Source organism: Pan troglodytes, chromosome 1, assembly GCF_028858775.2.
Source record: "Pan troglodytes isolate AG18354 chromosome 1, NHGRI_mPanTro3-v2.0_pri, whole genome shotgun sequence".
NCBI lineage: Eukaryota > Metazoa > Chordata > Mammalia > Primates > Hominidae > Pan > Pan troglodytes.
In genome coordinates, this window is record NC_072398.2 from 56090758 (window position 1) to 56117865 (window position 27108).

Sequence of the window (27108 nt, forward strand, 5' to 3'; positions counted from 1 at the left end):
AGGTAATGCACTTTTGTACTATATTCTATTTAACATTTCTATTAGGAATAAAATGATCATGTTATAATTTTTAAGATCTTGGGTTTACTTAATTCAATAACTATTACATAATTCTATTAGTTTCTTTAAACTTTAAATTCAATCTGAACGTAATATTTTAATGTGTCAAAAGTAGCTAATATATTCAGTTCAATGCTTGACAGGGTTAAAAACGTGAACAACATCAGAAGCAATGCATGTCTGGAGTGGGGGTGAGGGTGCTATGAGCTTTGCTGAACAAAAATATCTCAGGTAAATCACACTTAAAAACTGATACCAGTTGCCTTGAAGGAATGGGTACATATCAAAACCAGCATTAATATGTCAAATAAATTTGAAAGAAATATTTTCTTATTCCCAGAGCCCAAATTTCACATAAAACAGAAGAAAATATGTACAGAAATCCTCAGACTACTAAAGTCCCCCTTTCCCAAAAAACATAAACCCTCTAACCCCCAAGCACCTAAAAGGCTATAATTTACATTAACTACAGTTTGACTTTTCACATAACAGCGAGAAGGACCTTACAAACCCTCAGTAAATCTTCAATTAATATTTAGAGAACAACAGATACGCAAACAGGTTTTATGTGTAAGCTACCTTAGACGGCCATAATAAAATTATGAGCAAAGATAATGGCATTTCAACAGATTGCTTTAATGTTAAACCTCACAATGAAGGATACTTGCTCAATAAAATAATGCACTTTAGTGTAATGAAAAGTTTAATACATACAAATAATACTGAAAAAAATTCCTAGTGACTGGCTAGCTGGTAATATGCTACTCAAAAATTGCCTTTCAAACCTAAAGGACCTAGATTGCTTTATTATTTGTTTACACTATCAAAGAAGAATATTTTGCCACAAAATGAAAAATGGACAAAGAGGCCATTGACATGTATACTTTTAAAAATATTGACTAAAAAAATAGTTAAAAGTAAAAAATTTTATTTTAAAAGTAAGGAAAAAGCTAAACTGGTTATAGTTGAGATTTTAATTGTTATACTTTGTGAATGAGGGGGAGTTAAGCGCTTGAAACATTTTATATTATTTTCACTTAAGAGCATGAAAAAAAGTGTGAGACTACATCTGGCTATGTTATTATAATTCAGAGGAAATCATTATCAAGTCACACCCCTTGTAGCAATAAAATATAACAAAGCAAAAAAAAAAAAAAGCAAACCAAATAGAATCCCTCAGCCAACACAAACTTAGTCTATTCTTAGGGGTTGCCATGATGTTTCTGATTAATGGTAACATATTCCACAAGTGCAAATAAAACATCAGAAATAAAATATCTTTTTCACTGAATAAGAAAGCTGTTATTTGTGTGATCTTAGTAAAACTCTGAAAGGAATTTGTAAAACTCATTCATAATTTAATCAAATGCCTTAGTTTTTTTTTTTTTTTACCCCCTTGGTATAAAAGTTTACAGATGAGTTTCATATTTCATCACAGTTATATGGTCTAGTGCATTTCAGAGTATTTGGACATTATCAAAGCTGTCCTTTCCCAATGAAAACATTTAAGAAAACGTTAAGCACTTCTCAAGTAACATGATGTGGAATTACACTTTTTGCTCTTACCTCTTTTAGGTACACATGTATTATTCAACAAAGCAAAACTATTTTACAGTGTCTGTTAACAAAAAGTTCTCTATTAGATAGAGGAAACTACAGTATCCTGAAGCTATTTCCCCAAGAGCTAGTTTAGTAGATAGACCTTTGGGCCCATCTTATTTTTCCTTCTTTTTTTTTTTTCAGTAAGGTAACTTTCCATTATGCACATACTATACCATCATCATTCATTGGGTGGAGATTAGCTGGGAAGTAGCTGTATATTTTTAGTGAGATCACTGATGGCAATGGATCTCTGGATCGTGCTGCTGCTTATGGTTAAATCATATCTAATGTGAAATTTCGAATTACATCCAGAGCTCCAGTATCAAAGCCGCACATATCCAACATGCCTCTATCATCTGGGTCTGCAATGGTAAAACCATTTGATGTCATTCCACAAACAATCAATTTAGCTGGAATATCCATTTTCTGTAGAAAAAGACCAAAATACATGTTAAAAACATAAATGTAAGGAAATGCAAAATACCTCCAAAATTAAAACACTTTAACATTTCTCTTCCAGAGCTTTTTAAATACAAAGTCATTTTTTTGCGGGGGTCAATCTTTTAAGGCTAGAATATGGGAGTTTTAGAAGAATGGACAATAAAATTGTATAAGAATATGCCTGAAATTTCTACTTCTCTCTTCAATTACTTTACTTGTTCTATGGGCTGCAGTGTACATTATTGAGCACCCTAGGCACTTTGTACTTATGAAACCTGTCAGGTTATTAAGGGTGCCAGATATTTTTATCAACATATCAAATGCTGGGGCAGTGTGTATGAGTATATATAAGGACATATCTCTGGGATGATCAACTTTTGGCTGATGACTTTGATATGTGTGATATACACATGTTCCATGTAAGAACTTGTCCTCTACAGCTACATGTAAGATTAAAATAATTGAATTTTTGAGAAAAACCAACAATCACTGAATGTATACACGTGAGAAACTACAATGCACTGTTTAAATAATACATCTACCGTAACTGTTAAAACAACTCTAAGAGGTAAGTAACTTACTATGATGTAGATCAGTTAAATAATTTGCTCAGGTCCACACAGAGTAAGAGAAAGACTCGGGACTCACAACCAAACAGTCTTTACTCTACCTTCTATCCTGGTTGGGCAGTGCCTCATGGCTGTAATCTCAGTGCTTTGGGAGGCCAGAATTTCAAGTTACAGTAAGCTATGATAGCACCATTGCACTCCAGTGATGGAGACCCCATTTCTTAAAAAAACAAAACAAAACAAAACAAAACAATTCCCTTACCTGCAGCTTTCAAACTTAAGCCTGCATCAGAAATCCTCTGGAGGGCTTGTTAAAACACAGTCCCAACGTCAGAGTTTCTGATTCAGCAGGTCTCTGATGGGCTTCAGGAATTTGCATTTCTAATAAGGTCACAGGTGAGGCTAAGACTGCTGGTAGGGAAACCACACTTTGAGAACCACTACTCTTCATCAACAAGTTCTATTTCTACTTCTAGTCACACTAGCCATATTTTAAGTGCTCAAAAGTCCCATGTGATTAGTGGCAACCCACATTGGAGAGTGAAGATTTATGTCATTTCAGAAAGCTCAACTGGAGGATACTGATTAGAACACAGATATGTCCATAAAATATAGAGCATAGATTATAGCTTTAATTTTATGTAATCCTTTTGCAAAACTCACTAATACTTTCAATTTTTCAAGGAGCGCACTGAATTATTAAAAAAAACAGCTAAGGTAAAACAAATATTCTGATTATTACCAAAAATACTGTTTGCAAAGGATATTCTTAGTAATGTTTAGCAATGGAAACTGGTTAAAATAAATTATATGTGTATAACCAATACTTTTTCTTATTTTAAGTACTGCTGAGTCTATAACGGACACTGGCTCCTATACAAGATACAGAACTACTTGTAGTAACATTTTTTGAAAAACATAAGTGAATAAGAATCAAGAATGGCCAGGTGTGGTGGCTGTAATCCCAGCATGCTGGGAAGCCAAGGCTGGAGAATCGCTTGAGCCTAGGAGTTTGAGACCAGCCTGGGCAACATGGTGAAACCCCATTCCTACAAAAAATTAGGTGGGCGTGGTGGCACGCTCCTGTAGTTCCAGCTACTTGGGAGGCTGTGGTGGGAGAATCACTTAAGCCTGGGGGGTTGAGGTTGCAGTGAGCTATGACTGAGCCACTGCACTCCAGCCCGGGCAACAGAATGAGGTCCTATCTCCAAAAAAAAAAAAAAATCAAGTATTAAAATAATATTATTTGGGTGAGGAACCATATTAGAATTTGTTTTACCTTTCGATACTCCCTCAGAGCAACAGCAGGATGGACACCTCCAGCAAAGGTCTCATTATCAGTGAATACAATGAAGACATCAGCAGGTGTGTTTGTCTTCTGAGCCCAGATCATTGGAAGAGAGCAATCAGTTCCACCTGCTGGGATCTAATTCGGAACAAAAGCATGAATAAATAAGTAAATAAATCCTTAAAAATACTAGTTTTTACAGTATCATTTTGTTTAGCACCAATATATACAGCCTTCCCAAAGCCTGCATATATATTTTCGGTTTTGTACTTGTCATGCAAAAATTAAGACAAAAAAAATGTTGTTCTCACAGATTAATACCATACATGACATCAATATAAAATCATTCTACACGTTATGTAAACTTAACTAAGTAAACTTAAAAAACACAGTTTCTTACCTGACTCATAGCCATTAAAACCTGTTGTAAGGTCATATCTGTAGTCACTGGACATGGTACCATTTCATCGGAAAAAGCAACTACATAAGAATCTTTTTCTGTTCGTGTGACAACCTGAAAAATTCAATGGCAGTAATTTTCAGCAAATTTGAGGGGAAATACAATATTTTGAATTTTATCCAACTTCATGTTTAAAAGAAACACTGATGTTTATTTCTTAACTTTTTATTAGTGTGTTTTAGAACTATACATTAACAGTAGTACAGCTTTCAAAGTACTTTCACAAAAAAACTGGCTGTCATGACTATCCTTTGAAGCAAATACAGTAAATATTCTTCTTATTTTATTAGATAAGAAATAAAGCCCCAGTAAAGAAGCTAAAAAGTTTGCCTACTATTCATCTGTTTGTTATTCACTGACAGGATAGAACTAAAGTCTCTAGACACTCCTATTAGTTCCCAGATCTTTTAAGCTTCAAATCGTTAAATAATTTAAGCATTATTTTCAAAATAAATTTTTTAAAAATTTGTCTTTTTTTCATTTTATCTAAGCATTATCTACTTCCTAACGAATCCATTAATATTTAATCTTTTGTTGTAAAAATTAAAATTTCTATTCTGCTTCTTTAGACATACTTTTTCAACACACTTAACACTCTGGCTTTACACAATTATCTTTAAATATAAAATTAAAAATGTGACAAGCTGAAATGACAGAAAAAAGTGAAAACATAATTCTTAATCATTATTAATCTTATAGTTTTGCTCTACAGTAAACACGTTTTTAGAATGGCAAAATTGTCTTAGGTGTTCTCACCATGCACATTGCTGCAGCAACTGTACTAGCATTGAGTATACTACCCAAAACTCTTTGGTTCATAGAAGCACTGACATCAACAGCTAGTAAGAAACGTTTTCCAGTTGGTTCAACTGTCTACAGAGAAAACAAAACAATCATTAAAAGCATAACAGAAATTATAAGTAGACTAAATTTCTAAATCATATTTACTTATCTTACATTAAAAAGACTGATAAAAGGCCTTCAGATTTTTGATATACCAATTGACAACTATTTAAAAATGCTCATCTGGCATAGCAGCTATGACTGAAAATTAAAAAAATAATAATAAAAATACTTAGCTTTTACAGGTAAAACAAAGGAAATAACCTATTCAATAATTTTAGTTAAATAAGTTACCATCCTATTTTTAAAATCTTTCCTCATTGAAGTAAAATGAGAATTTTTAGTAGGAAATTTTTATTGTGGTAAAATATAACATAAATTTGACCTTTTTAACCATTTTTAGATGTACAATTTGGTGGCATTAAGTACATTCGCAATGTTGTGTAACTATTACCTCTATCTATTTCAAGAACTTTTTCATCATCCCAAATAGAACTTGTACCAATTAGGTACTAACTCCCCATTGTCATGTCTCTCCCTAGCCCCTGGCAACTTCTATTCCACTTTCTGTCTCTATAAATTTTCCTGCTGTAGATATCTCATATAATGGAATCATACAATACTTGTCCTTGTTTGTCTGGCTTATTTTACTTAGTATAATCTTTTCGAGATTTATCCATGGTGTAGCATGTATCAAATTTAATTCTTTTCTAAGGCTGAAAAATATTCCATTATATATACCACATTTTGCTTATCCATCTGCTGATGAACATTTGGGTTGTTCATCAAAATCAGTTGTATTTCTATATACTAGCAATGAACAATTCAAAAAAGAAAACTAAGAAAACATTTGTTCACAATAGCATCAAAAATAAAAGACAAGAATACATTTAACTCTTGGCTATTGTGAATAATGCTACTGTGACTACTGGTATACAAATATCTGTTTGAATACCTCTTTTCAATTCTTTTGGGTATATACCTAGAAATGGAATTGCTGGATGATATGGTAATTCTACGTTTAACCTTTTGAGAACTGCCAAATTGTTTTCCACAGGGGCTACACCATTTTACCATTTTACATTCCCACCAGAAATACACTAGGGTTCCAATTTCTCCACATCTTCCCCAACTCTTGTTTTCTGCTTTTTTGATATTAGCTATCCAACTAGATGTGAAGTAGTTATTAAACTGTCATCTTGATTTGCATTTCTCTGATTATTAATGATGTTGAGTATTTTTCATGTTTTTTTTTTTGTTTTTTGAGACGGAGTTTCACTCTTGTTGCCCAGGGTGGAGTGCAATGGCACAATCTCAGCTCACTGTAACCTCCACCTCCTGGGTTCAAGAGATTCTCCTGCCTCAACCTCATGAGTAGCTGGGATTACAGGCGCCCGCCACCACACTCAGCTAATTTTTTTTTTTTTTTTAGAGACGGGGTATCACCATGTTGGCCCGGCTGGTCTCGAACTCCTGACCTCAGGTGATCAACCCATATCGGCCTCCCAAAGTGCTGGGATTACAGGCGTGAGCCACTGCACCTGGCCCTTTTCATGTTTTTATTACTCATTTGTATATCATTAGAAAAATGTCTATTCAAGTACTTTGCCCATTTTTAAATTGGGTTTGTACTTTTGCTGAATTTGTAGTTTTCAGTATTCTGGATATTAGGCCCTTATTGGACATATGGTCTGCAAATATTTTCTCCCATTGTGTAGATTATCTTTTAACTGTCTTGATAGTATCCTTTAATATACAAAATGTTTAAGTTTGATGAAGTTCAATTTATTTTTTCTTTTGCTGCCTGTGTTTTTGGTGTTTTCTAGTTTTAGCTCTTAAATTTAGTCACTGATCCACTTTGAACTAATTCTTGTATTTGGTATAAGATAATGGTCCAACTTCATTCTTTTGTATGTGGATATGCAGTTTTCCCAATACCATTTGTTGAAGATTGTCCTTTCCCCAGTGAATATCTTGGCACCCTTATCAAAAGTCAACGGACATCCAGGTGCAGTGGTTCACGCCTGTAATCCCAGCACTTTGGGAGGCCAAGGTGGGCGGATCACTTGAGGCAAGGAGTTCAAGAAGAGACTGGCCAACACAGTGAAACCCTGTCCCTACTAAAAATGGAATAAATTAGCTGAGTGTGGTGGCGCATGCCTGTAATCCCAGCTACTTGGGAGGCTGAGGCATAAGAATCACTTGAACCCAGGAGGCGGAGGTTGCAGTGAGCTGATATTGCACCACTGCACTCCAAACTGGGTGGCACAGTGAGACTGTCTCAAAAAAAAAAAAAAAAAAAGTCAACTGAACATATATGCAAGGTTTCATCTCTGGACTCTCTATTTCATTGGTCTATATGTTTATTCTTTTGCCAGTGCCACACTGTTTTGATTACTGCAGCTTTGTAGTAACTGAAAGAGTTACTGAAGAGTCCTCCAGGTTTGTTCTTTTTTTAAAGATTGTTTTGGCTATTTGGGGTCACTTGAAATTTCTTAGGAATTTTAGAATGGGTTTTTCTATTTCTGTAAAACATGCCATTGGGATTTTGAAAGGGATTGCATTCAATCTGTAGATTGGCTGCTTTGGGTACTATTGTCATCTTAACAATATTAAGTCTTCCAATCTGTAAACACAGATGTGTTTCTATTTATTCATGATTTAATTTCTTTTAGCAATGTTTTGTAGTTCTCAGTGTATAAGTCTTACAGCTTCTTAAATTTACTCCTGTCTTTTATTTTTTGATGATATTGTAAATGGAAATGTTTTCTTAATTTCTTTTTTTGGATTGTTCATTGCTAGTATATAGAAATACAACTGATTTTTATGTGTTGGTTTTATACCCTGTAACTTTGCTGAATTCATTTGTTAACTTTAGGGTTTTCTAAATACAAGATCATGGCATCTGAGGATAATTTTACTTCTTTCTTTCCAATTGCAATGTCTTTCATTATTTCATTTTCTTGCCTTATTACTAGAACTTCCAATACTATGTGGAATTAAAGTGGAAAAATTGGGCATCCTTGTCTTTTTCTTGATTTTAGGGGAAAATCTTACAATCACTCACCATTATGACATTAGCTATGGGGTTTAAACATCTTTGTTTTTTAAATCTCTGGCCTTTATCATGTTGAGGAAGTTCATTTCAGGTTTAGTGGTTTTAGTTTTCATCATGAAGGAATGTTGAAATTTGTGAAATGCTTTTTCTGCATCAGTAAGATGATTATGTGGTTTTTGTCACTTCATTCTACTAATGTGATGTATTACATTGATTGGTTGTCATATGTTGTACTATCTTTGTATGCCAGGGATGAATATCACTTGGTTATGGTATGTAATCCTTTTATTTTGCTGCTGACTTTGGTTGCTAGTATTTTGTTATATAGCAAGATGTTTTAGCTTGTGTCTTTGATGTGAGATTTCCATTACTAAAAAACTCATTTTTTATCAAGACTGATGAGATCTATCTACCAATTAATGGGGAAAACAGAGGACCAAGTCAAAGGACCTGATAGGAATGCAAATTTCTAAAGTTAGTGATATGGGTTGGATTTGTGTCTCCACACCAGTCTTATGTTCACTGTAATCCCCAATGTTGAAGGTGGGACCTTGTGGGAGGTGACTGGATCATGGGGGCAGTTTCTAATAGTTTAGCACCATATCCCCCCTTCTGCCACGATTGATGATATGGTTTGGCTGTGTCCCCACCCAAATCTCATCTTGAATTGTAGTTCCCATAATCCCCACATGTTCAAGGGTGGGACCAGGTAGAGATAATTGAATCATGGGGGCGATTTCCCCTATACTGTTCTTGTGATAGTGAATGAGTTCTCACGAGATCTGATGGTTTTATAAGGAGCTTCCCCCCTTATGCTCATCACTTCTTCCTGCCGCCATGTGAAGAAGGACGTGTTTGCTTCCCCTTCTGCCATGATTGTAAGTTTCCCAAGGCATCCTCAGAAGCAGGGCAGTAGCCACTGTGCTTCCTCTACAACCTGTGGAACCATGTGCCGATTAAACCTCTCTTCTTTATAAACTACTCAGTCTCAGGTATTTCTTTATAGCACTGTGAGAACAAACTAATACAGTTAGTAACTTAAAAGTTACCAAAATGATCTTAGAATAATTAGTTGCTACCCAAAGGTAAAGATAAATACTTTACTTTTAAACTTACACGATATTAATTATATACCCACCACATATGAACTAAAGAAAAACAAATGAATACCTAATTAAATGATTAAACTACTAATACTATGTTTAAAATGTATTATTACAAAAGATATTAAGTCTTGAGTCATTTGTTTTAAAACAAAAATCATATCACTACCTTAAATGTTTTATAAAAAGCAGCATCCAATGCTTTCAAAATTTCTTCATCAGGGCGCCACTTCAGTTTCCCTCTGAGACCATGACCTGTCTTGTAAGTTTCTAATGCGATCAAAATATGAAATGGATGTATACGAGCCTAGAAACAAAGTATAAGGAAAATTTTAGCAAAAAACAGTGATTATGTATACTCCTTAGATTTTTGTGTTATTGTAGCTAATAACTACATTTCATATAGAAAAGAGAAAAATGAAAATGTATTAAACTTACACTTAAGAGCCATAATGCAATTTGGTATAATGAACATCTCGAAATACCTTAAAAATGCACTGACGGTATTTCTAAAATTTAGGAGCCACTTTCTCAGTTAGTAGTAGCTAATAAAGAACAGTGATAATGCTTACCTTTTTTAATAGTTTTTCATTACACAGTTTTTCGCATACTAAAGATACTTCTGAATTTCCTGGTTCAAGTACTGAATTAGCAGTCATCTTTCCTAGATTCCTTAGTAATGCAGTAAGCGGCATTTCTTGTAACAAAGCCTTCCAAACCTATTGCAATAACATAGGCAGAAATACCAGGAATTAAGGGAAAATAAATCAGTATAACATACCTATATAAAAAAAATTCATAATACAGTCTCTGAGGCTTTCATTTGGGGTTCAAAGTACTTTCAGAATGAAAAATGTCTAAGTAAAAGGCTTATCAAATAAGCTAACTTGTTTTTTACTAGAAAAAGGATGTGAAGTATATTTTATGAAGGAAATGCATAGATGATTTTTTTTTTTAATTAGCAAGGCAGTAGATTTTCTGGAGTGAAACTAACACAAATGCCACCTACATCATGTTGGACATCATGGTAGGTGTTTTAAATAGACATTAATTTCAAGATATATTTTAAATAATTTATTTTTAAAAGTATAAATATATAGCTACCCCAAGTTTATCCTTTTAGCACCTACACTAAATTACTCATGTTTAATCACACGCTGTAACATATAATTCACTCACCTCTTTAGACTTTAAGTGATTTGTTAAAAGATGTTCTCTAACTAATCTATGTTCTTCTATTAGATGAATGACTTCTAGCTCATCTCTTGTGCGCTTCACTTTCTCTACAGCCTCCAGATACTTTAATAATTTTTCAGTCTCCACAGAGAGTGCTTTTTCTTTATACAATTCATGAACTTCTTTCCAGCCCTTTGTAATATATTTGGTCACAATTGCAAGTCCTTTAACAAGATAAAGAATTGAAAAAGCATGCAGGATTACCAAGTAAAAAAATAGAACATGTTTCCTCAAAATGCATTATATGATCAACATAACTAGATACACAAGAGTTAATGCCCTTACACTGGGATGCTGCTTTCCATGATATAACAATTAAGCAAATGGGGTGAATTAATTTTCTTATTCCATCATTACTATTTAAATATGAGACTTTAGAGTAAAAAAACCTGTATCCTGAGTATTTTGTTACAGAGGCTTTTCTTTCTTTTCTTTTTAAAGACACCAGCATTAGAAAGTTTCAGGTCCACAATCTCAGAACAACTCACAAGAGTACAGATCTATCTCAATTAATATTGTACTGTATTGTATTATATTATATTAATTATATTCACTTGTCTCTTTTTGCTGTTGAATAAAATATATATATTTACAAAAACAGCAGAAATAAGTAGAAGTGGACAGGTAGGTAGGTTCTTTTACACTATGTTTTAATAGCTGAGAAGTATTACTGCTCAAAAAAAAAAAAAAGGAAACAGTAACTTGTTGATTTCCTCCACAATTTCTTCCAATAGAAGAAAGAGAAAAGAGCCTTGGATTGGGGGTGAGAAAGTCTGGGTTCTAGCCTATACTCTGCCAATAAATGGTGGTCTTTCTAGGTCTTAGTTTCACCACTTCTGTAAAACAGCAGGGATTGGATTACAACATTAAAATGTCTATGAGGGACAAGCAAATAAAATAAATAAAACCACCACGGTGAGGCCAGGCACCATGGCTCACGCCTGTAATCCTAGCACTTTGGGAGGCCAAGGCGTGTGGATCACCTGAGGTCAGGGGTTTGAGAACAGCGTGCCCAACGTGGCAAAACTCCGTCTCGAAAGCTGAAACTGGATCCCTTCCTTACACCTTATACAAAAATTAATTCAAGATGGATTAAAGACTTACATGTTACACCTAAAACCATAAAAACCCTAGAAGAAAACCTAGGCAATACCATTCAGGACATAGGCGTGGGCAAGGACTTCATGTCTAAAACACCAAAAGCAATGGCAACAAAAGCCAAAATTCACAAATGGTATCTAATTCAACTGAAGAGCTTCTGCACAGCAAAAGAAACTACCATCAGAGTGAACAGGCAACCTACAGAATGGGAGAAAATTTTTGCAACCTACTCATCTGACAAAGGGCTAATATCCAGAATCTACAAAGAACTCAAACAAATTTACAAGAAAAAAACAAACAACCCCATCAAAAAGTGGGCAAAGGTTATGAACAGACACTTCTCAAAAGAAGACATTTATGCAGCCAAAAGACATATGAAAACATGCTCAACATCACTGGCCATCAGAGAAATGCAATTCAAAACCACAATGAGATACCATCTCACACCAGTTAGAATGACGATCATTAAGAAGTCAGGAAACAACAGGTGCTGGAGAGGATGTGGAGAAACAGGAACACTTTTACACTGTTGGTGGGACTGTAAACTAGTTCAACCATTGTGGAAGTCAGTGTGGCGATTCCTCAGGGATCTAGAACTAGAAATACCATTTGACCCAGCAATCCCATTACGGGATATATACCCAAAGGATTATAAATCATGCTGCTATAAAGACACATGCACACGTATGTTTATTGCGGCACTATTCACAATAGCAAAGACTTGGAACCAGCCCAAATGTCCAGCAATGATAGACTGGATTAAGAAAATGTGGCACATATACACCATGGGATACTATGCAGCCATAAAAAAGGATGAGTTCATGTCCTTTGTAGGGACATGGATGAAGCTGGAAACCATTATTCTCAGCAAACTATTGCAAGGACAAAAAACGAAACACCGCATGTTCTCACTCATAGGTGGGAATTGAACAATGAGAACACATGGACACAGGAAGGGGAACATCACACACCAGGGCCTGTTGTGGGGTGGGGGGAGGGGGGAGGGATAGCATTAGGAGATATACGTAACGTTAAATGACGAGTTAATGGGTGCAGCACACCAACATGGCACATGTATACATATGTAACAAACCTGCACGTTGTGCACATGTACCCTAGAACTTAAAGTATAATAAAAAAAAAAATTAGCTGGGCGTGGTGGCACATGCCTGTAATACCAGCTACTCAGGAGGCTGAGGCAGGAGAATCACTTGAACTGAGGAGGCAGAGGTTACAGTGGGCCAAGATCGTGCCACTGTGCTCTAGCCTGGCCAACAGAGTGAGACTCCGTCTCAAACAAACAAACAAACAAACAAACAAACAAACACGGTGATGTAATAGAGAGTTGTTAGGGTGTGGTGACTGAACAGAATGTGCCCTGACAAGTGGTGTAGACACGTATTGACTTAGTGCTGCCAAAGAAAAAAAACTTACTTTCAAGAGAAGCCAGAATATGGGCTTTTATGTCTTCGATTTTTAAAGATAATAACAAAGAATTCATTTTTACCCAAAAATATTGTATAGGCCATATGAAACACATCTCTATGCCAATTGAGCCTATTATGTTATTTTTGAATGCTAAATAACTTGATCAAAAGTTAACACTAACATGCAGGAACTTTTCAAGTATTGTGACTCTTGCTATCTTCCAGATTTTGGTGCAAAATCATCTTAAATGAGTAAATGTTTCCTGTGAGTATATCTTCTATTTTGTTTTTCCAGTGAAAATAAAAATTCCTTAAAGCAGTTTTATCCTACCCAGTTCTGTAATCGCGCTGGCCCTGCAGTGGGTGCACAATAAAAATACCATACCTGATGACTTGAATCACATTTTGACTTGTTTTGTCTGTTATAAATACACATTACACTTAAGGCATTAAAATACTATTAATTCTGTAGCTTAGAGTTTTTCCAAATTTTTAAGCTTTGAAATGCTAGGGATTCTCTGTCCAATGTGATATTGCTATTACTAACATGGTTTCAATTGTGAGTTCTGCCCTCAACAATTTCAAATTAAAGAATCCTACGTGTGGAAGTAAGTTTAGGAAACATCTACTAATTCCTCATTATATAGACCAAAAAGACAAAGCACAGAATAATTATTTTCACAAGTTCAGAAACTAATTGGTCCAGTTAGAACTAGTAATGGGCAGTCTTTCTCTTAGTCTAGTACTTGCTCCACACTTCCAAGACACATCTCAACAAACCAATAAATAAAGCTGGATGCCTAAGTCCTTCTTATGTTGGATCAAATATTTGGATAAAAAATTTAAATGTAAAAAATAATGTTTCTTAACCAAGAAAATGTTAGGAAAAAACCACAGATAAATATTTTAGGTTGGAAAACGCCCTTCTAATCCTAACACAAAACATAAACCTATGAAGACATGGATAAATTTGACTACATTAAAATTCAAAACTTTAGTGTGCCAGAAATGTCCCCTAACCAAAAAAAAAAAAAAAGACAAAGGAAAAAAAAGAAGAAAAAATGCATGCACTATATATAAATAATACATTATCAACTCCTGTAATATGAACCCCAAGTTCTTAGAACAGTGTCTATCCATAGTAGGTGCTCAATAAATATTTGCTGAGGGCCAGGCACAGTGGTTCACGCCTATAATCCCAGCACTGTGGGAGGCCAAGGCAGGCGGATCACCTGAGGTCAGGAGTTCGAGACCAGCATTACCAACATGGTGATACCCTGCCTCTACTAAAAATACAAAAATTAGCCGAGCATGGCGGCAGGAGCTTGTAATCCCAGCTACTTGGGAGGCTGAGGCAGAAGAATTGCTTGAATCTGGGAGGTGGAGGTTACAGTGAGCCTAGATTGTGCCATTGCACTCCAGCCTGGGTGACAAAAGTGAAACTCCATCTCAAAATAAATACAACAAATAAATAAATAAATAAATAAATATTTGTTGAATGAATAGTGACCACAATCAATAGTTAAAAAGACAGTAACTAAGTGGACAAAAGGGCTATGATGTAATTGTATAATTATACATACATACACACACATACATATATATTATATATACATACATATAATTATATGCATACATATATAGGTATATATACATATATAGGTATATATATTATATACTATATACACTATATACTAATATTATATATTATATATATTATACAATATATAGGTGTATATATATATATAATCAGCACATGCAAAGATGAGCTTCTGCCCAAAAATGTAAATTCAAAGAATCTTTCATGATTCTACTGAAAGAGATTAAAAAATAATGACAACAGTTAAGTGTTCAAATGTGGGTACACTGATCCCTTTCACATACTGTTTGTGGATTTAACCATTATGAAAGTAGGTACTCTATGCAAGTGTTTTCATTGTAGTATTTTTGTAACAGTATAAAAAAACCAGAAACAACTCTTGTCAATAAGAGACTAGCTAATAAATTACAGTCATACAATGGTATATATGCAACTATTTTACTGACCTGAAAAAAACAGCAATAGCAATAGCAATAATACACTTTTTACTGAAACATAGAAGGCATGTAACAAAATTTAGTGAAACACAGTAATATATGTTTAGGAAAAATCTGGAGTAAATTACAACATCTGATATACAGCAAGGGCCCTCAACTCCCAGGCTATACACGGATACCAGTCCATGGCCTGTTAGGAACTGGGCTGCACAGCAGGAGGTGAGCAGCAGGCAAGTGAGCTCCCCTTCCTGTCAGATCAGTAGCTGGGCATTAGTCTCATAGGAGCACGAATCCTACTATGATCTGAGCATGTGAGGGATCTAGGTTGCGCTCTCCTTATGAGAATCTGATGCCTGATGATCTGAGGTGCAACAGTTTCATTCTGAAACCACCCTGCCCTCCCCACTGCCTGTGGAAAAACTGTCTTCCACAAAACCAGTCCCTGGTATCAGAAGGGTTAGGGACTGCTGATATGCAGTTATTTCTTTTGAAGAGTAGGACTGCATCATATTTTTCTGTATTATTCAACTATTTTAAAACATGTAATCTAATAAAATCAAAATAAAATGTTTATACATATAAATATTTGCAATTTATTATTTACATTTCATTTGAAAAACCCCAGTTATAGTTAAAAAATAAGTCAGGAATTACTAAAGAGATTCTGTATATAAAAATATGTGTGGAAGGGAGAAATAAAGAACCAAAGTGTACTTCTACTACATGTTAGGTGCTGGGACATTTAGTCTCAATAATTGTAAGCTTATGCTCCTTACCCTTCTTTTAATAGATGAAGGTCAGAAACTCAGCTTAACTTACTTGGCTTAAGGCCACAGAACTGAAATGTGAACCCACCCTTCTGAGTGGCTGTCTTTTCAAGTTTCACTTCCGGTGCAAAAAAAAAAAAAAGTCAAATTTTGGACATGTTGATTTTTGTGGAACTTCACACTTCAAATTACTCCTGCCCAAGAGTTTTTCTTATTTCTTTTCTTAAAAGGACTAGTAATTATTACGGAGCCAACTAACTTTTCAAAAGTCTCTTTCCATAGATACAGAAAAACTGCCCCAAGTTATTATGTCCCCTGACTAACTGCCTGAAGACAATTAACTTCCTGAATTGTTAAGTTCAGCACTATATCTGGTATATCCCTTTAGGTTCCATGGAAGATGGGTTCCTAGGAAGATGGGGAGGGAAAAAAGGAATGGGCTAGACCAGTGGGTACAGCATGGCCATCTGCCACCTACTGGCAAGGAGCTGATTTGCTTATTGCAACTTTTTTTTTTTTTTTTTTACTTTTCTACTTAGCATTTTATTGGTTACAGAGTAGTTTTCTATACATAATCTTATGGAACAGCTGTGTACAGTTACCTAAGTTTTACAAACGATTATACTGAGACCAAGATTGAATATCTGCTGAGTAACTGGCAAAGCTGGAACTCAAAAGCAGTTCCTTCTAGTGATTGTACCCATATCCAAGGCTTATTGCAACTTTTAATCTTGTCTCTGCTACTTACACAGTCCAGAATCACTTGGGTGAGCATTCCAGTTAGGACGGTGGCATTTTAAGATTCAGAATATTAACCTATAAACCTGTCATTTGATTCTTGATTATTAATGTCTGGATCGCCTGTGATAGGGGTGTAATCCCAGGAAGGCATTAAATATATTTGAATTAATGTATATTTTGAGAATAAAAGGCTATTTCTAGAAAATATTACACACTTGTCTTATGTTAAATAAAAATTTGCTATTTATTGAATATCCCTTACCCACCCTTCTTCCCAATGAAGATCTTATGCTTACCTTCACTGGAAGGTTTAAGATGTGACAATCTTAATAGATCTTTGTGAGACCAGCCATTTCTCTGTTTATATTTTGTAACTGCCAGAGCAAGGGCCATGCCACCTTTCTCATTGTACCAGTCCGCTATAGCCTTCCGGAGGGCACGACCCCACATGCCACATTTCATGCTTTCCTTCAGATCTTTCTTAAACTGGATAAAAGTAAAGAGATGGGTAGGAATGCGACAAACTTCAGAAACAGCTTTAAATGCTGCTTGTTTTGTGCTTATGTCGGAGCACTGGGAACAAATGGCAAGTGCAAAGAGCATAGGCTCTTGCTTTGTGGTTCTGCCTTCTTGACTAAATGACTTTATTTCTTGTATCACTTCACATCCTCTGCCATCTTCAATCAATCTAATTAAAGCTTCAGCATTTTCAAGGCCCAACTTCTGTTCTTTGATATAATAAGTCCCACCTTCAGAACCGAAACATAAGAACCGGTGTAGTCGATTCATGTCAGTGACTTGCCATACATATCCATCCTGAGAATTGGCTATCTGCTTCTCATTCAGTGGCTGCATTTGGTTTACAGATTCCTCCATTTTTTTTTGTCTTTAGGAAACCTAACAAAAAGGCAAAATGTTATTACAACTAGATGGGCACAATAAAATTACAAAAGGAAAACAAAATGTAAGTTTACTGAAATGTTATTAACTCTTTTAATTTAAAAACATCTTTTAAGTTCCATAGTTTTTCCCTCAGTACAAAATCAATATAAATGTCCTGAAGAAAAATCAGGAAAGGCAGAAAATGAAAGAAAAAAACCATATCTGAATACTTTGAAATGACTACCAGTAATATCTTCAGTTTTTAAAGTGTTTTTGTTTTGTATTCCTATTTTTAAAATCTAAAGAAACTAAAAGCCCTTCACAGCAAACAAACAAGATTATAGCCACAGTGGTGTGATAATCAGAAGCAACTAAGGCGTCACATTTTTGAGATACAGTGTGCTCCTTCAGAGATTAAGCAGGTAGATCAGTACGGTGTCTTGAGGCCCACACAGAGAATAAAAGAAGGGAGGGCAGCAATAGTAGCTGCCACTAAGTAAGAAAGATCATACTCTCTGAAGAATTGTGCAAACATTTTTGGTTGCCTATCTAACATTCATTCTTCCCCCTTCTCTCTTCTCCTCTTCTTGGCCTCATATCCTTCAAAGGAGGCTAGGCCTTTCCCTAGCCCCAAGGGATGGATCTTTATTGCTCTAAGCCAGTGGTTCTCAAACTCAGTGTACATCAAAATTACTTGAAGTACTAATTGAAACATAGATTGGTGGGTCAGCCCTCTCAGGCACTGCCCTGAGTTTCTTTCATAATTTAGTAGGTCTGCAGTGAGGCCTAAGCATGTATACTTATCACAAGTTCCCAGCTGATGCTGCTGCTGCTGCTGCTGCTTGACCCAGGCCCAATAATCATGGTGCTCTCCTTGCCACATGACTGGTATAGGGAGTTGGGCATGTGTCATGACTCTGGCCAGTATGACATGGTAAGTCAGCTGAGAACACTTTTGAGGTTTTCTTCAGTCTTAAAAGGGGGCTCAGGCTCTTAAAAAGAAATGTTCCCTTTTCTGCCTTCTGACATTTTCATTTGCAAGTGATGCCTGGAGTGGTAACAACCATCTTGAGACCTTGAGATAAGCCAGTTTAAGATGGCACATCAATATATAAAGAGAGCAGAACAGAAAAAACAAAGAACCTGGGTCCTTGATATCGGGTTACCTGAAACTGCCCTGCTTATACATTTCCTATTATGTCATAAATGTATCCTTATTGTTTAAGCCATTTTTAGGTTTACTGTTTTATGTAATCTGTAACTACCCTCACTCTACTCCTTTCATTAGCTCTAAAACTCCTAGAACTAGCTGTCTGGAAACAATATCCCTCTTTATCCTTCTAATGGAGGAACCACAATTGTCACTTCTTCATCAGTCCACCACTATTGTTACTACAGTATCACTGTTTATTGAGGTCCTTCAATCTGTCATGTTATTTCGGTGCACTGGGCTTCTGTCCATGGCTAACAAAACAGCACAACCAACAAAAACTTAAAACAGCATTTACTGAATACATACTATGTGTAAGACAGGAAGACAATTTCTCTCCCACTAAAGAGACTAAAAAAAAAAAATTTGGGCCGGGCACAGTGGCTCACGCCTGTAATCCCAGCACTTTGGGAGGCCGAGACGGGCGGACCACGAGGTCAGATCAAGACTATTCTGACTAAAATGGTGAAACCCCGTCTCTACTAAAAATACAAAAAATTAGCCAGGCGTGTTGGCAGGCGCTGTAGTCCCAGCTACTCGGGAGGGAGGCTGAGGCAGGAGAATGGCGTGAACCCGGGAGGCGGAGCTTGCAGTGAGCCAAGATCCTGCCACTGCACTCCAGCCTGGGGGACAGAGCGAGACTCTGTCTCAAAAAAAAAAAAAAAAAAAGAAAGAAAAAAAAATTTTTTTTCCTCCTCATCACAGGGAAATCACACTCATTTGTGGGGATAGAATCACAATGCAAACTGTAGTTAAGTGCTGTAGTAGAAAAGTATTATGAGTGAGCAAGGGAGTATAAAATAATATTGTCTCAATAATCCAGAAAGATTTGTGCAGAGAAGGCAAATCGTGATTAAGTGCTGTAGTAGAAAAGTGAGTGAGCAAGGAAGTATAAAATAATACTGTCTAAATAATCCAGAAGGATTTCAGCAGATAAGGCAAACTAAAAAACTGATAAAGTTTAGGGAAGGCGCTCCAGGAAGAGGTTTCTGAAATCTCGATCTGTCTTTATATTCTAGAAAAGAAACTGTCTAAGCATCCTGTACAGCCATAAAGACACGTTGACAGATATGGTCATAACTTAAAGAGGAACACAAGATAAAAGAAGTTTTGTTCTGAAGATCATGCTTACTTGAACATGTTTATATATTACAAGGAAGGCTAAGGATAGAATCTTGGTGAATATTAACCATTAAGAGCTAATGAGAGAAAGGCCTTTTAAAGAGAGACGGGAAAGGAGGTGCACAGAGTTGAAGAAAACCGACAGAGAATAGTATCATGGACTACAAGGAAGAGAACTTCAAGGAGTGAATGGCTGGTAATTTCAAATGGTCAGAGGAAAAGTAAATAAAAGGCTAGAAAATGACCACTGGATTTAGCAAGTAGGAGTGACTAGTGAGAGCAATAGCAGTAGAGTGGTACAAGAAGTAGCTTGATTACAGTGAGATCAGGAGAATATGCAGTGAGGAAGAAACTTCACAGCTAGACTACTCTTTTGTAGACACATACTTATAAACTATGAAGGAAAGTAAGAGAGGATGGGACTTAGAGAAAAAATCTTTTTACCTTTTTCAATGGGAAGATGCTAAGATTGAAAGATTCAATTTGGAGAGCTGAAGATACAGTAGAGAAGGGGGATAACTGAAGGAATTTCTTAAAGAAATGAGAATGAGCTTAGAGCATCCAGGTTGAGACTGGCCTACTGACAGCAAAAGAGATATTTCCTTTATCTTTTAAGGGTAAAGAGTATAGGTAAAGATAGATTTGAAGGAGTGAGGGATAACGAAACTGAAGACATTCCCCTCTGACAGGAGATGAAGAATGCCAAATGGTATGTGGAGAAGTTTGGTAGAGAGGGGAGGAACGAAAGACTGGGTCTCAGAGAGGGGAACACATAGTGGTGTAGGGATAAGTGCATGGGAGAATGAAGAGCCTCACATTTTGAATGTGACTGAGGGGGACAGTGATCTGAATTGTGTTCGGAATATTAGTGTCAATATTCCAAATAAGACTCTAGTATAAATTTGCTTATGTTAGTGGAAGCCTAGGTCTCAGGTGGCATCAGAGATGTAATGATCACATTAGTCATTAGGGACAAATTCATAGTTACTGAATACAGCATAGGCTGAAACTCCTGTTGCAGTGGATGCTGTTCTCCTATTTATTATTATCCTCTTTTCAATTTGGCTTTTATCTCTACCTTTCGATTCAAAACACTTTAAGAAGACTAATATGCTTCTCAAAGACTGATACCTTAATTGCCAATTCCAGTAGACAATGTTATGTTTTTCTGATCTTTACATTACATAGACTTTGCTAGTCTCTCCCTCAGCTTTCATAAAAACAGGCTCTGGTTGCACTTCAACCTGTCTACTTCTGCTTATTAGTTTTATTTGTTAGATGAGTAACACTGAAATGACATCTAATATCAGATAATTCTACTAAACTTGCTTTCCTGCACCAAGGCCCAAGTGGTGGGATTTAAAAGGTCCCAAACCAAACCTCAAAATTCCCTCTCCCCTCAAATTCTTTTCCTTGTATTATTCATTGTGACCACATGTAGCTACATTATTGGTTCCCTTGAGAGTAGAAACCAAATTTTATCATTTTTGTCTCCTCTTTTGTATTGCTTTTATGTAATTAGTAATACATACTTAAAGCCAAATATCATTAAAGTTGACTTTCTGAACCATTTGCCAAATAATTATGCACAATTGGTTTCTCTTTCCCATAACACATTTTGAGAATAAAAGCCTCAATATTTATAATCCAAAATATAATACAAGTCTTTAAGATAAATTCTGTAATCAGAATGATAAATGTACTATATGCAGGTAGTGAAAAATATAATCAAGAAAAAATAAAGTTCTAAAGAAAAGTAATGAATACTGAGTAAAAATGTCATCTAAGAACAAAATTTCTGTTTTTCTAACATATTTAAAACTAGGTATTCAAGTACTTCTCTAGAGCAAGCAGCAAAATGAACTTTTAAATCTATGAAGGATGTCTAAGAGGTAATCTCTAAGTATAATCCTTATAATCCCTATTAGAAGAAATAAAGTTACTTATTCATGGACTCTTCCTTTTGCATGTTATGATATAAATGACAACCCTGAGGACATACCCTTTCAGTATTTCTGCAGCAGAAACTGCTTAGGTTTTCCTATGCTTCTGTGACTGTACTTTCCAGAGTGCAACATAAAACAGTGGAACAGATAACATTATTAGCAGCCAGGGTACCTTCCTACTTGATTATATAAATTTACCAGGGTCATATTCATATTTTAAAAGACAGAAAACAGAATAACATGTCCCAAGTTACTCTCCTTGTCACTGAGTGTGATACACACATAAACTCAAAATTTGGCAAAGTGATGTGATACTGTGGCATCTTATAAGAGAGAGTATCTGGTCTTTGGACATAATACCCAGCAGAAAGTTTCAAAAACCCGTGGTATTTCCTGAGAAACAGGAGTGTCTTTGTTACATTAATGAGGCAACATGGGCCCCTAGGTAGCTTCAGGATGGGGGCTAATCACTAGAAAGACCAACCATATGTTTAGAGGAATAAACTGGTCAGGCCAACCTTCTAGGAAAGGAGGAGGACTTGAGATCAAGTTCAGCCATGTAGCTAATGATTTAATCAATCATGCCCATGTGATGAAACCTCATAAAAACTTTCTTCATCGATACTCAGTGGAGCATCCTTGGTGAACAAAAACTGATGTGCTGGGAAGGTGATGTGCCCACATTTCACAAGGATGGCATGGAAGTTCTGCATCCTTCCCTTGCCCCAGACCTTGCCATGTGTCTACTTCCTGTTTGGCTGTTCCTGAGTTGTATCCCACATTTCACAAGGATGGCATGGAAGTTCTGCATCCTTCCCTTGCCCCAGACCTTGCCATATGTGTCTACTTCCTGTTTGGCTGTTCCTGAGTTGTATCCCTTATAATAAAACTGTAATTGCAAGTAGAGCACTTTCAGTGAGTTATGTGAGTCATTCTAGTGAACTATCAGCCTTGAGGGGATTATGGGAAGTCTTGAATTTGTAGTCCGCAGGGCAGAAGTGTGAGTAGCCTGGGGACCCCATTTACAGCTGGTGTCCAAATTAATGGCATTCTTAGTGGGGACCTTGTCCTTTAATTTGTGGGATCTGATGCCAACCCTGGGCAGCTAGTGTCAGAACTAAACGGAAGTGGGGGACACCCAGCTGATGCTACAGAATTAGTGTTGGAACGCAGACACCAAAGGCAAAAGTGACAAAATAAAAAAATAAACTGGACTTTATCAAAATTTAAAACTTGTATTTCCAAGGACACCATCAAGAAAGTGAAAAGACAACCCAAGAATAGAGAAAATATTTGCAAATCATACATACAGTAAGTGACTTGTATCTAGAATATATTAAGAACACTTACAACTTAATAATAAAATGATAAATAACCCAAGTAAAAATAGGCAAAAGATGTGAATATTACTCCAAAGACACACAAATGGGTAAAGAATCTGAAAAGGTGTTTTTCCAAAGAAGATTATCAAATGGCCAGTAAACACATAAAAAGATGACGAACATCATTAGTCATCAGGGAAATGCAAATCAAAACCACAATAAGATACCACTTCACATCCACAAGGACAGCTATAATCAAAACAATAATATTAAGTGTTGGTGAGGATTTAGAGAAAATGAAACGCTCATATACTGCTGGTGGGAATGTAAAATCATACAGCCACTTTGGAAAACAGTCTGGCAGTTTCTCAAAAGGTTAAATATAGTTAGCATATGACCCAGGAATTCTACCACACACCTGAGAAAAATGAATACACGTATCTAAACCAAAAGTTGTATCCAGATGTTTTTATCAACATTATTCATAATGGTCAAAAAGGAGAAGCAACCCAAATGTCCATCAACTGATGAAGGGATGAAAAAAATATGGTACATCCATATAATGGACTATTATTAGACAATAAAAAGGGATGAAGTAGTGATACATGACACAATGTAAACAAACCTTGAAAACATTATGCCAAGTCAAAGAAGCCAGTCACAAAAGGCCACATATTGTATTACAATTCCATTTATATGAATTTTCCAGAGTAGGTAAATTCATAGAAATAAAAAGTACATTAGTCTAAGGTTGTCAGAGGCTGTCGGAGTGGGGGAACACTGGGAAGTGACTGCTAATGGGTAGGGGATTTCTTTTTGGGTGAAGAAAATGTTCGGAAATTAGTGGTGATGACTGCACAACTCCGTGAATATACTAGAACCCAATGCACTGGATACTTCAAAATAGTGAACTTCATGATATGTGAATTATATTCTAAAAATCTATTATTAAAAATACAAACATAAACTAGCCAGGTAAAATATATTTGGAAAGTTATTTAAATAAACAAGCACTTAACTCTGCTATTATCTATATCAGAATGGAGAGCACCAATACAATTGATTACACGAAAATTATATTTAGCCCTACAATTTTTATATTTGACTTTTAAAAGCAATTTGAGATACACACAAGACATATACAGCAACTTAATTTCTTCTTTCTCCAACTGCCATCATCTCCTGCCTCAAAGCTTAAGCTCCATTATCAGTGGTTTAGAAGGCAATTGGGCAGTGAGTGAGGTCAGAACCTGGTCATCAGTTAATCCATTCCTGGATAATCAAGTGTTGTAAATCCAGATTAACAACAAAAAGATACAGTTAATTCTTTGGATGGGCCTGACCTATCTATCTAGTGCTCTTAAAACACACCATACAACTAATGTTGTATTAAATCTCTATAAATTAAGTTCTTGAGAAGTTAAATATTACAATACTATAATATTAAAAGCATGGACACTTTTTTTGTTTGTTTGTTTTTTGAGACAGAGTCTCACTCTGTCACCCAGGCTGGAGTGTAGTGGCGCGATCTCCGCTCACTGTAACCTCCGCCCTCCAAGTTCAAGCGATTCTCCTGCCTCAGCCTCCTGAGTAGCTGGGATTACAGGCGCCTGCCACCGCACCCGGCTAATTTTTTGTATGTTTAGTAGAGACGGGGTTTCACCATGTTGGCCAGGCTGGTCTTGAACTCCTGACCTCGCGATCCACCCGCCTGGGCCTCCCAAAGTGCTGGGATTACAGGCGTGAGCCACGGTGCCCGGCCAAGCATGGCCGCATATTAAATTGGTTGTGGATATTTTATACAATGTCCATTTCTCTACTTTTAAAATTTAATTTAGAATGCAAAATCAGGAAATGCTAGTAACACACATTATATAATAGCACTTGTTTCACAATCATCAGAACTACAGCATATACAGTATCTTTTATCGTACTAATATGTTATTTCCAAGGAATCCTACATTTTTCTTGAATTTACACATCTCAATATCTTCCAAAGTCTCTTTATAATTTATTTGAAAATGCTGCCTTTCATCTCAAGAAGTCAAACACATTTGCAGATTATTCCTTTTTAAATGAAGTCAAAGCTGACATATCTATGAGAGTGCATGACAAATGTAAAGAAACAACACTAGAAAACTGGGCCCATGATAGAGGTTTGTTTACCCATGATACAGGTATCTGAATCCACTGATCAATGTGATGCTATAAAAACTGATGAGGAAGGAACTGTGGCAAAAATGACAGCATGCTAGTCTGAGGGGAGCTGCCAACTGGTTGCCACGTGGTATGGAACTAGTAGTTGCCAGATCTCATTTTTCTCAAAGATCCAGAAATCTGGCTTTTTATGTAAACTCTCAGGATTAAATGTTAACATAATGAAAGGCATTTTAACCCCCTTCTCTGCTTACTTCTAGATTGTGCCAAAGGCTAAATTTTCAGTTTGGTCTTTCCACAATAGGTACCATGTTAATTAAGTTGGGTATCAAGTACATTTTAGTTTTGATGTATTTTGCACAGAAAACATTTTCAAGTTCATAGCAATATTACAGATTAAAAAAAATACCACAAACTACTTTGGGCTCTGATGCCAATCATTCTGGACTCTTGTGCCTCTTAAACTTTTCCAATAAAGTATCTCAAGGAAATATACTGTACAGAATCCTCCTAGTCTCCAAGTTGAGGGCAGAGTTTCCGGAGATAAACTTCAAGAAAGTTACAAAAAAAAATTTTTTTAAACCAACACTTCATACAAATTTTGGCTTCTACCCCATAGCGTACTCAGGCTTCTTTTAATACAAAAGCTGCTCTGTTGCTTCCCTCAATAAAATTTACCACGTTTATTTCATGGCTTCACATAATCTGTAGCACAAGGCTCCCTAACTCCAGGGCACAAGTCACCTATTTGAGAAGGAAGGAGTCAGAGTTTTACCCACTATAACATTTTTTTTTCTGGAAGCCAAAGGTCTTTCTTGGAATATGTAGCTTTTAAGGAGTAAATATACACTTAACGACTTCAATATACTCTTAAAAACTTTAATCTTAACACTATAGTATAAGAGCCTGCTGAATGAGGGCAATTTAGTAAATATTTAGTAAATATTTGGTTTAACTCATCATCCAGTTTTAGAACCATTCCAAATGTTTTTAGATTAATACACGACATTTGTTTTCAACCTAATTTTCCCTTGACGCACCGCATCCCCTTCCACTAGTCTAGCAGCCCCATGGACAAACCTTTCTCCTCTCCCTCGTTATTCCTCTGTGATAAATTCACCCTGTCTTCCCACAAAGATCCTTCTTCCAAAACCCAGATCCCGGGCGACGCCTCTCCGCGCAGAAGCCGCGGGAGAAGGAGGAGAAAGAGGAGGAGTAAAGCAGGCCCTCTCGACGTCGGCCTGTGGGGAGCGGTGCCGACAAGCAGGAGCGGTCCCGGCTTCGGAAAGGGCCCACCCTCAGGAATGGTCCGGCCGGGCCTAGCGAGGATGTCCCTACCGCGATGCTGGTTCCGTTACCCAGGGTGGGAAGGCGCGGAAGCGGGACGGGGAAGAGCGATAGTTTCGCGGCGTTTGCCCAGCCTCAACCCCTGGGATGCGGGTGAGAGACATGGAGGACTGGTCAGAATTTGTGCGTCCCTGGGGCCGCACAAAAGGCTCCCAGCCGGCCTCCCGCAATGTCCTCACCTGTACCTGGCAGCCGACCCCCTGGACCCGCAGCGCCTCCAGGAGAAGTCCTGCGCAGCGCTGGGAAACGACAAAAGAAGGCAGCCTGACGGGCAGCGACAGCGACAGCAACAGCAACAGCCCCACTGCCGCCGGGGCTTCCAGGTTCGGTTCCCGGGAACGAGTCCTGCCCCTCTTCTTTTGCCCCGCCTCCGCCCCAGAGTGGCGAGG

General features: G+C 36.6%; 3 protein-coding genes across 12 annotated transcripts in view; 2 read left to right on the top strand and 1 right to left on the bottom strand.

Annotated features, from left to right (window-relative positions):
- The window catches only part of GLRX2 (glutaredoxin 2), a 39300-nt gene extending 35151 nt beyond the window's left edge, over nt 1-4149 (top strand). For all 4 annotated transcript variants that reach the window (XM_063794291.1, XM_024350685.3, XM_054656890.1 and 1 more), the window contains exon 5: nt 3970-4149. In XM_063794291.1, the coding sequence (XP_063650361.1) occupies nt 3970-4016 (47 nt within the window). In that variant the 3' untranslated portion in view covers nt 4017-4149. The remainder of the gene's footprint in view (nt 1-3969) is intronic.
- RO60 (Ro60, Y RNA binding protein) lies at nt 676-27101 on the bottom strand. Of its 6 annotated transcripts, XM_009439889.5 has the most exons (10): nt 26899-27050; nt 26453-26801; nt 17030-17630; nt 10604-10824; nt 9997-10143; nt 9594-9731; nt 5177-5293; nt 4361-4474; nt 3952-4098; nt 676-2088 (listed from the first exon to the last, which is right to left on the bottom strand). In XM_009439889.5, exons 3-10 carry the CDS (start codon nt 17607-17609, stop codon nt 1936-1938), a joined length of 1617 nt encoding a protein of 538 aa, XP_009438164.1. In that variant the 5' UTR covers nt 17610-17630; nt 26453-26801; nt 26899-27050; the 3' UTR covers nt 676-1935. The 6 variants fall into 6 exon arrangements, with proteins under 6 accessions (XP_009438164.1, XP_009438170.1, XP_063650264.1 ...); XM_009439895.5 differs by lacking the exon at nt 26453-26801 and having other exon boundaries at nt 26905-27101; XM_063794194.1 differs by lacking the exon at nt 26453-26801 and having other exon boundaries at nt 26899-27101.
- The window catches only part of UCHL5 (ubiquitin C-terminal hydrolase L5), a 45615-nt gene continuing 45183 nt past the window's right edge, over nt 26677-27108 (top strand). For both annotated transcript variants that reach the window (XM_024350674.3, XM_024350677.3), the window contains exon 1: nt 26677-26812. In XM_024350674.3, coding sequence (XP_024206442.1) covers nt 26677-26812 — 136 coding nt within the window. The remainder of the gene's footprint in view (nt 26813-27108) is intronic.

Bases quoted from the DNA above. Each gene is read 5' to 3' on its own strand.
- RO60 (XM_009439895.5), bottom strand. From the start codon at position 17,609: ATGGAGGAATCTGTAAACCAAATGCAGCCACTGAATGAGAAGCAGATA. The intron at 10,825-17,029 runs GTAAGCATAAGA...ATCTTGTTAAAG, and splicing joins TCTTAAACCTTCCAGTGAAG to GACTTGCAATTGTGACCAAA. The intron at 4,099-4,360 runs GTAAGAAACTGT...GTTCCGAATTAG, and splicing joins TTTTAATGGCTATGAGTCAG to ATCCCAGCAGGTGGAACTGA.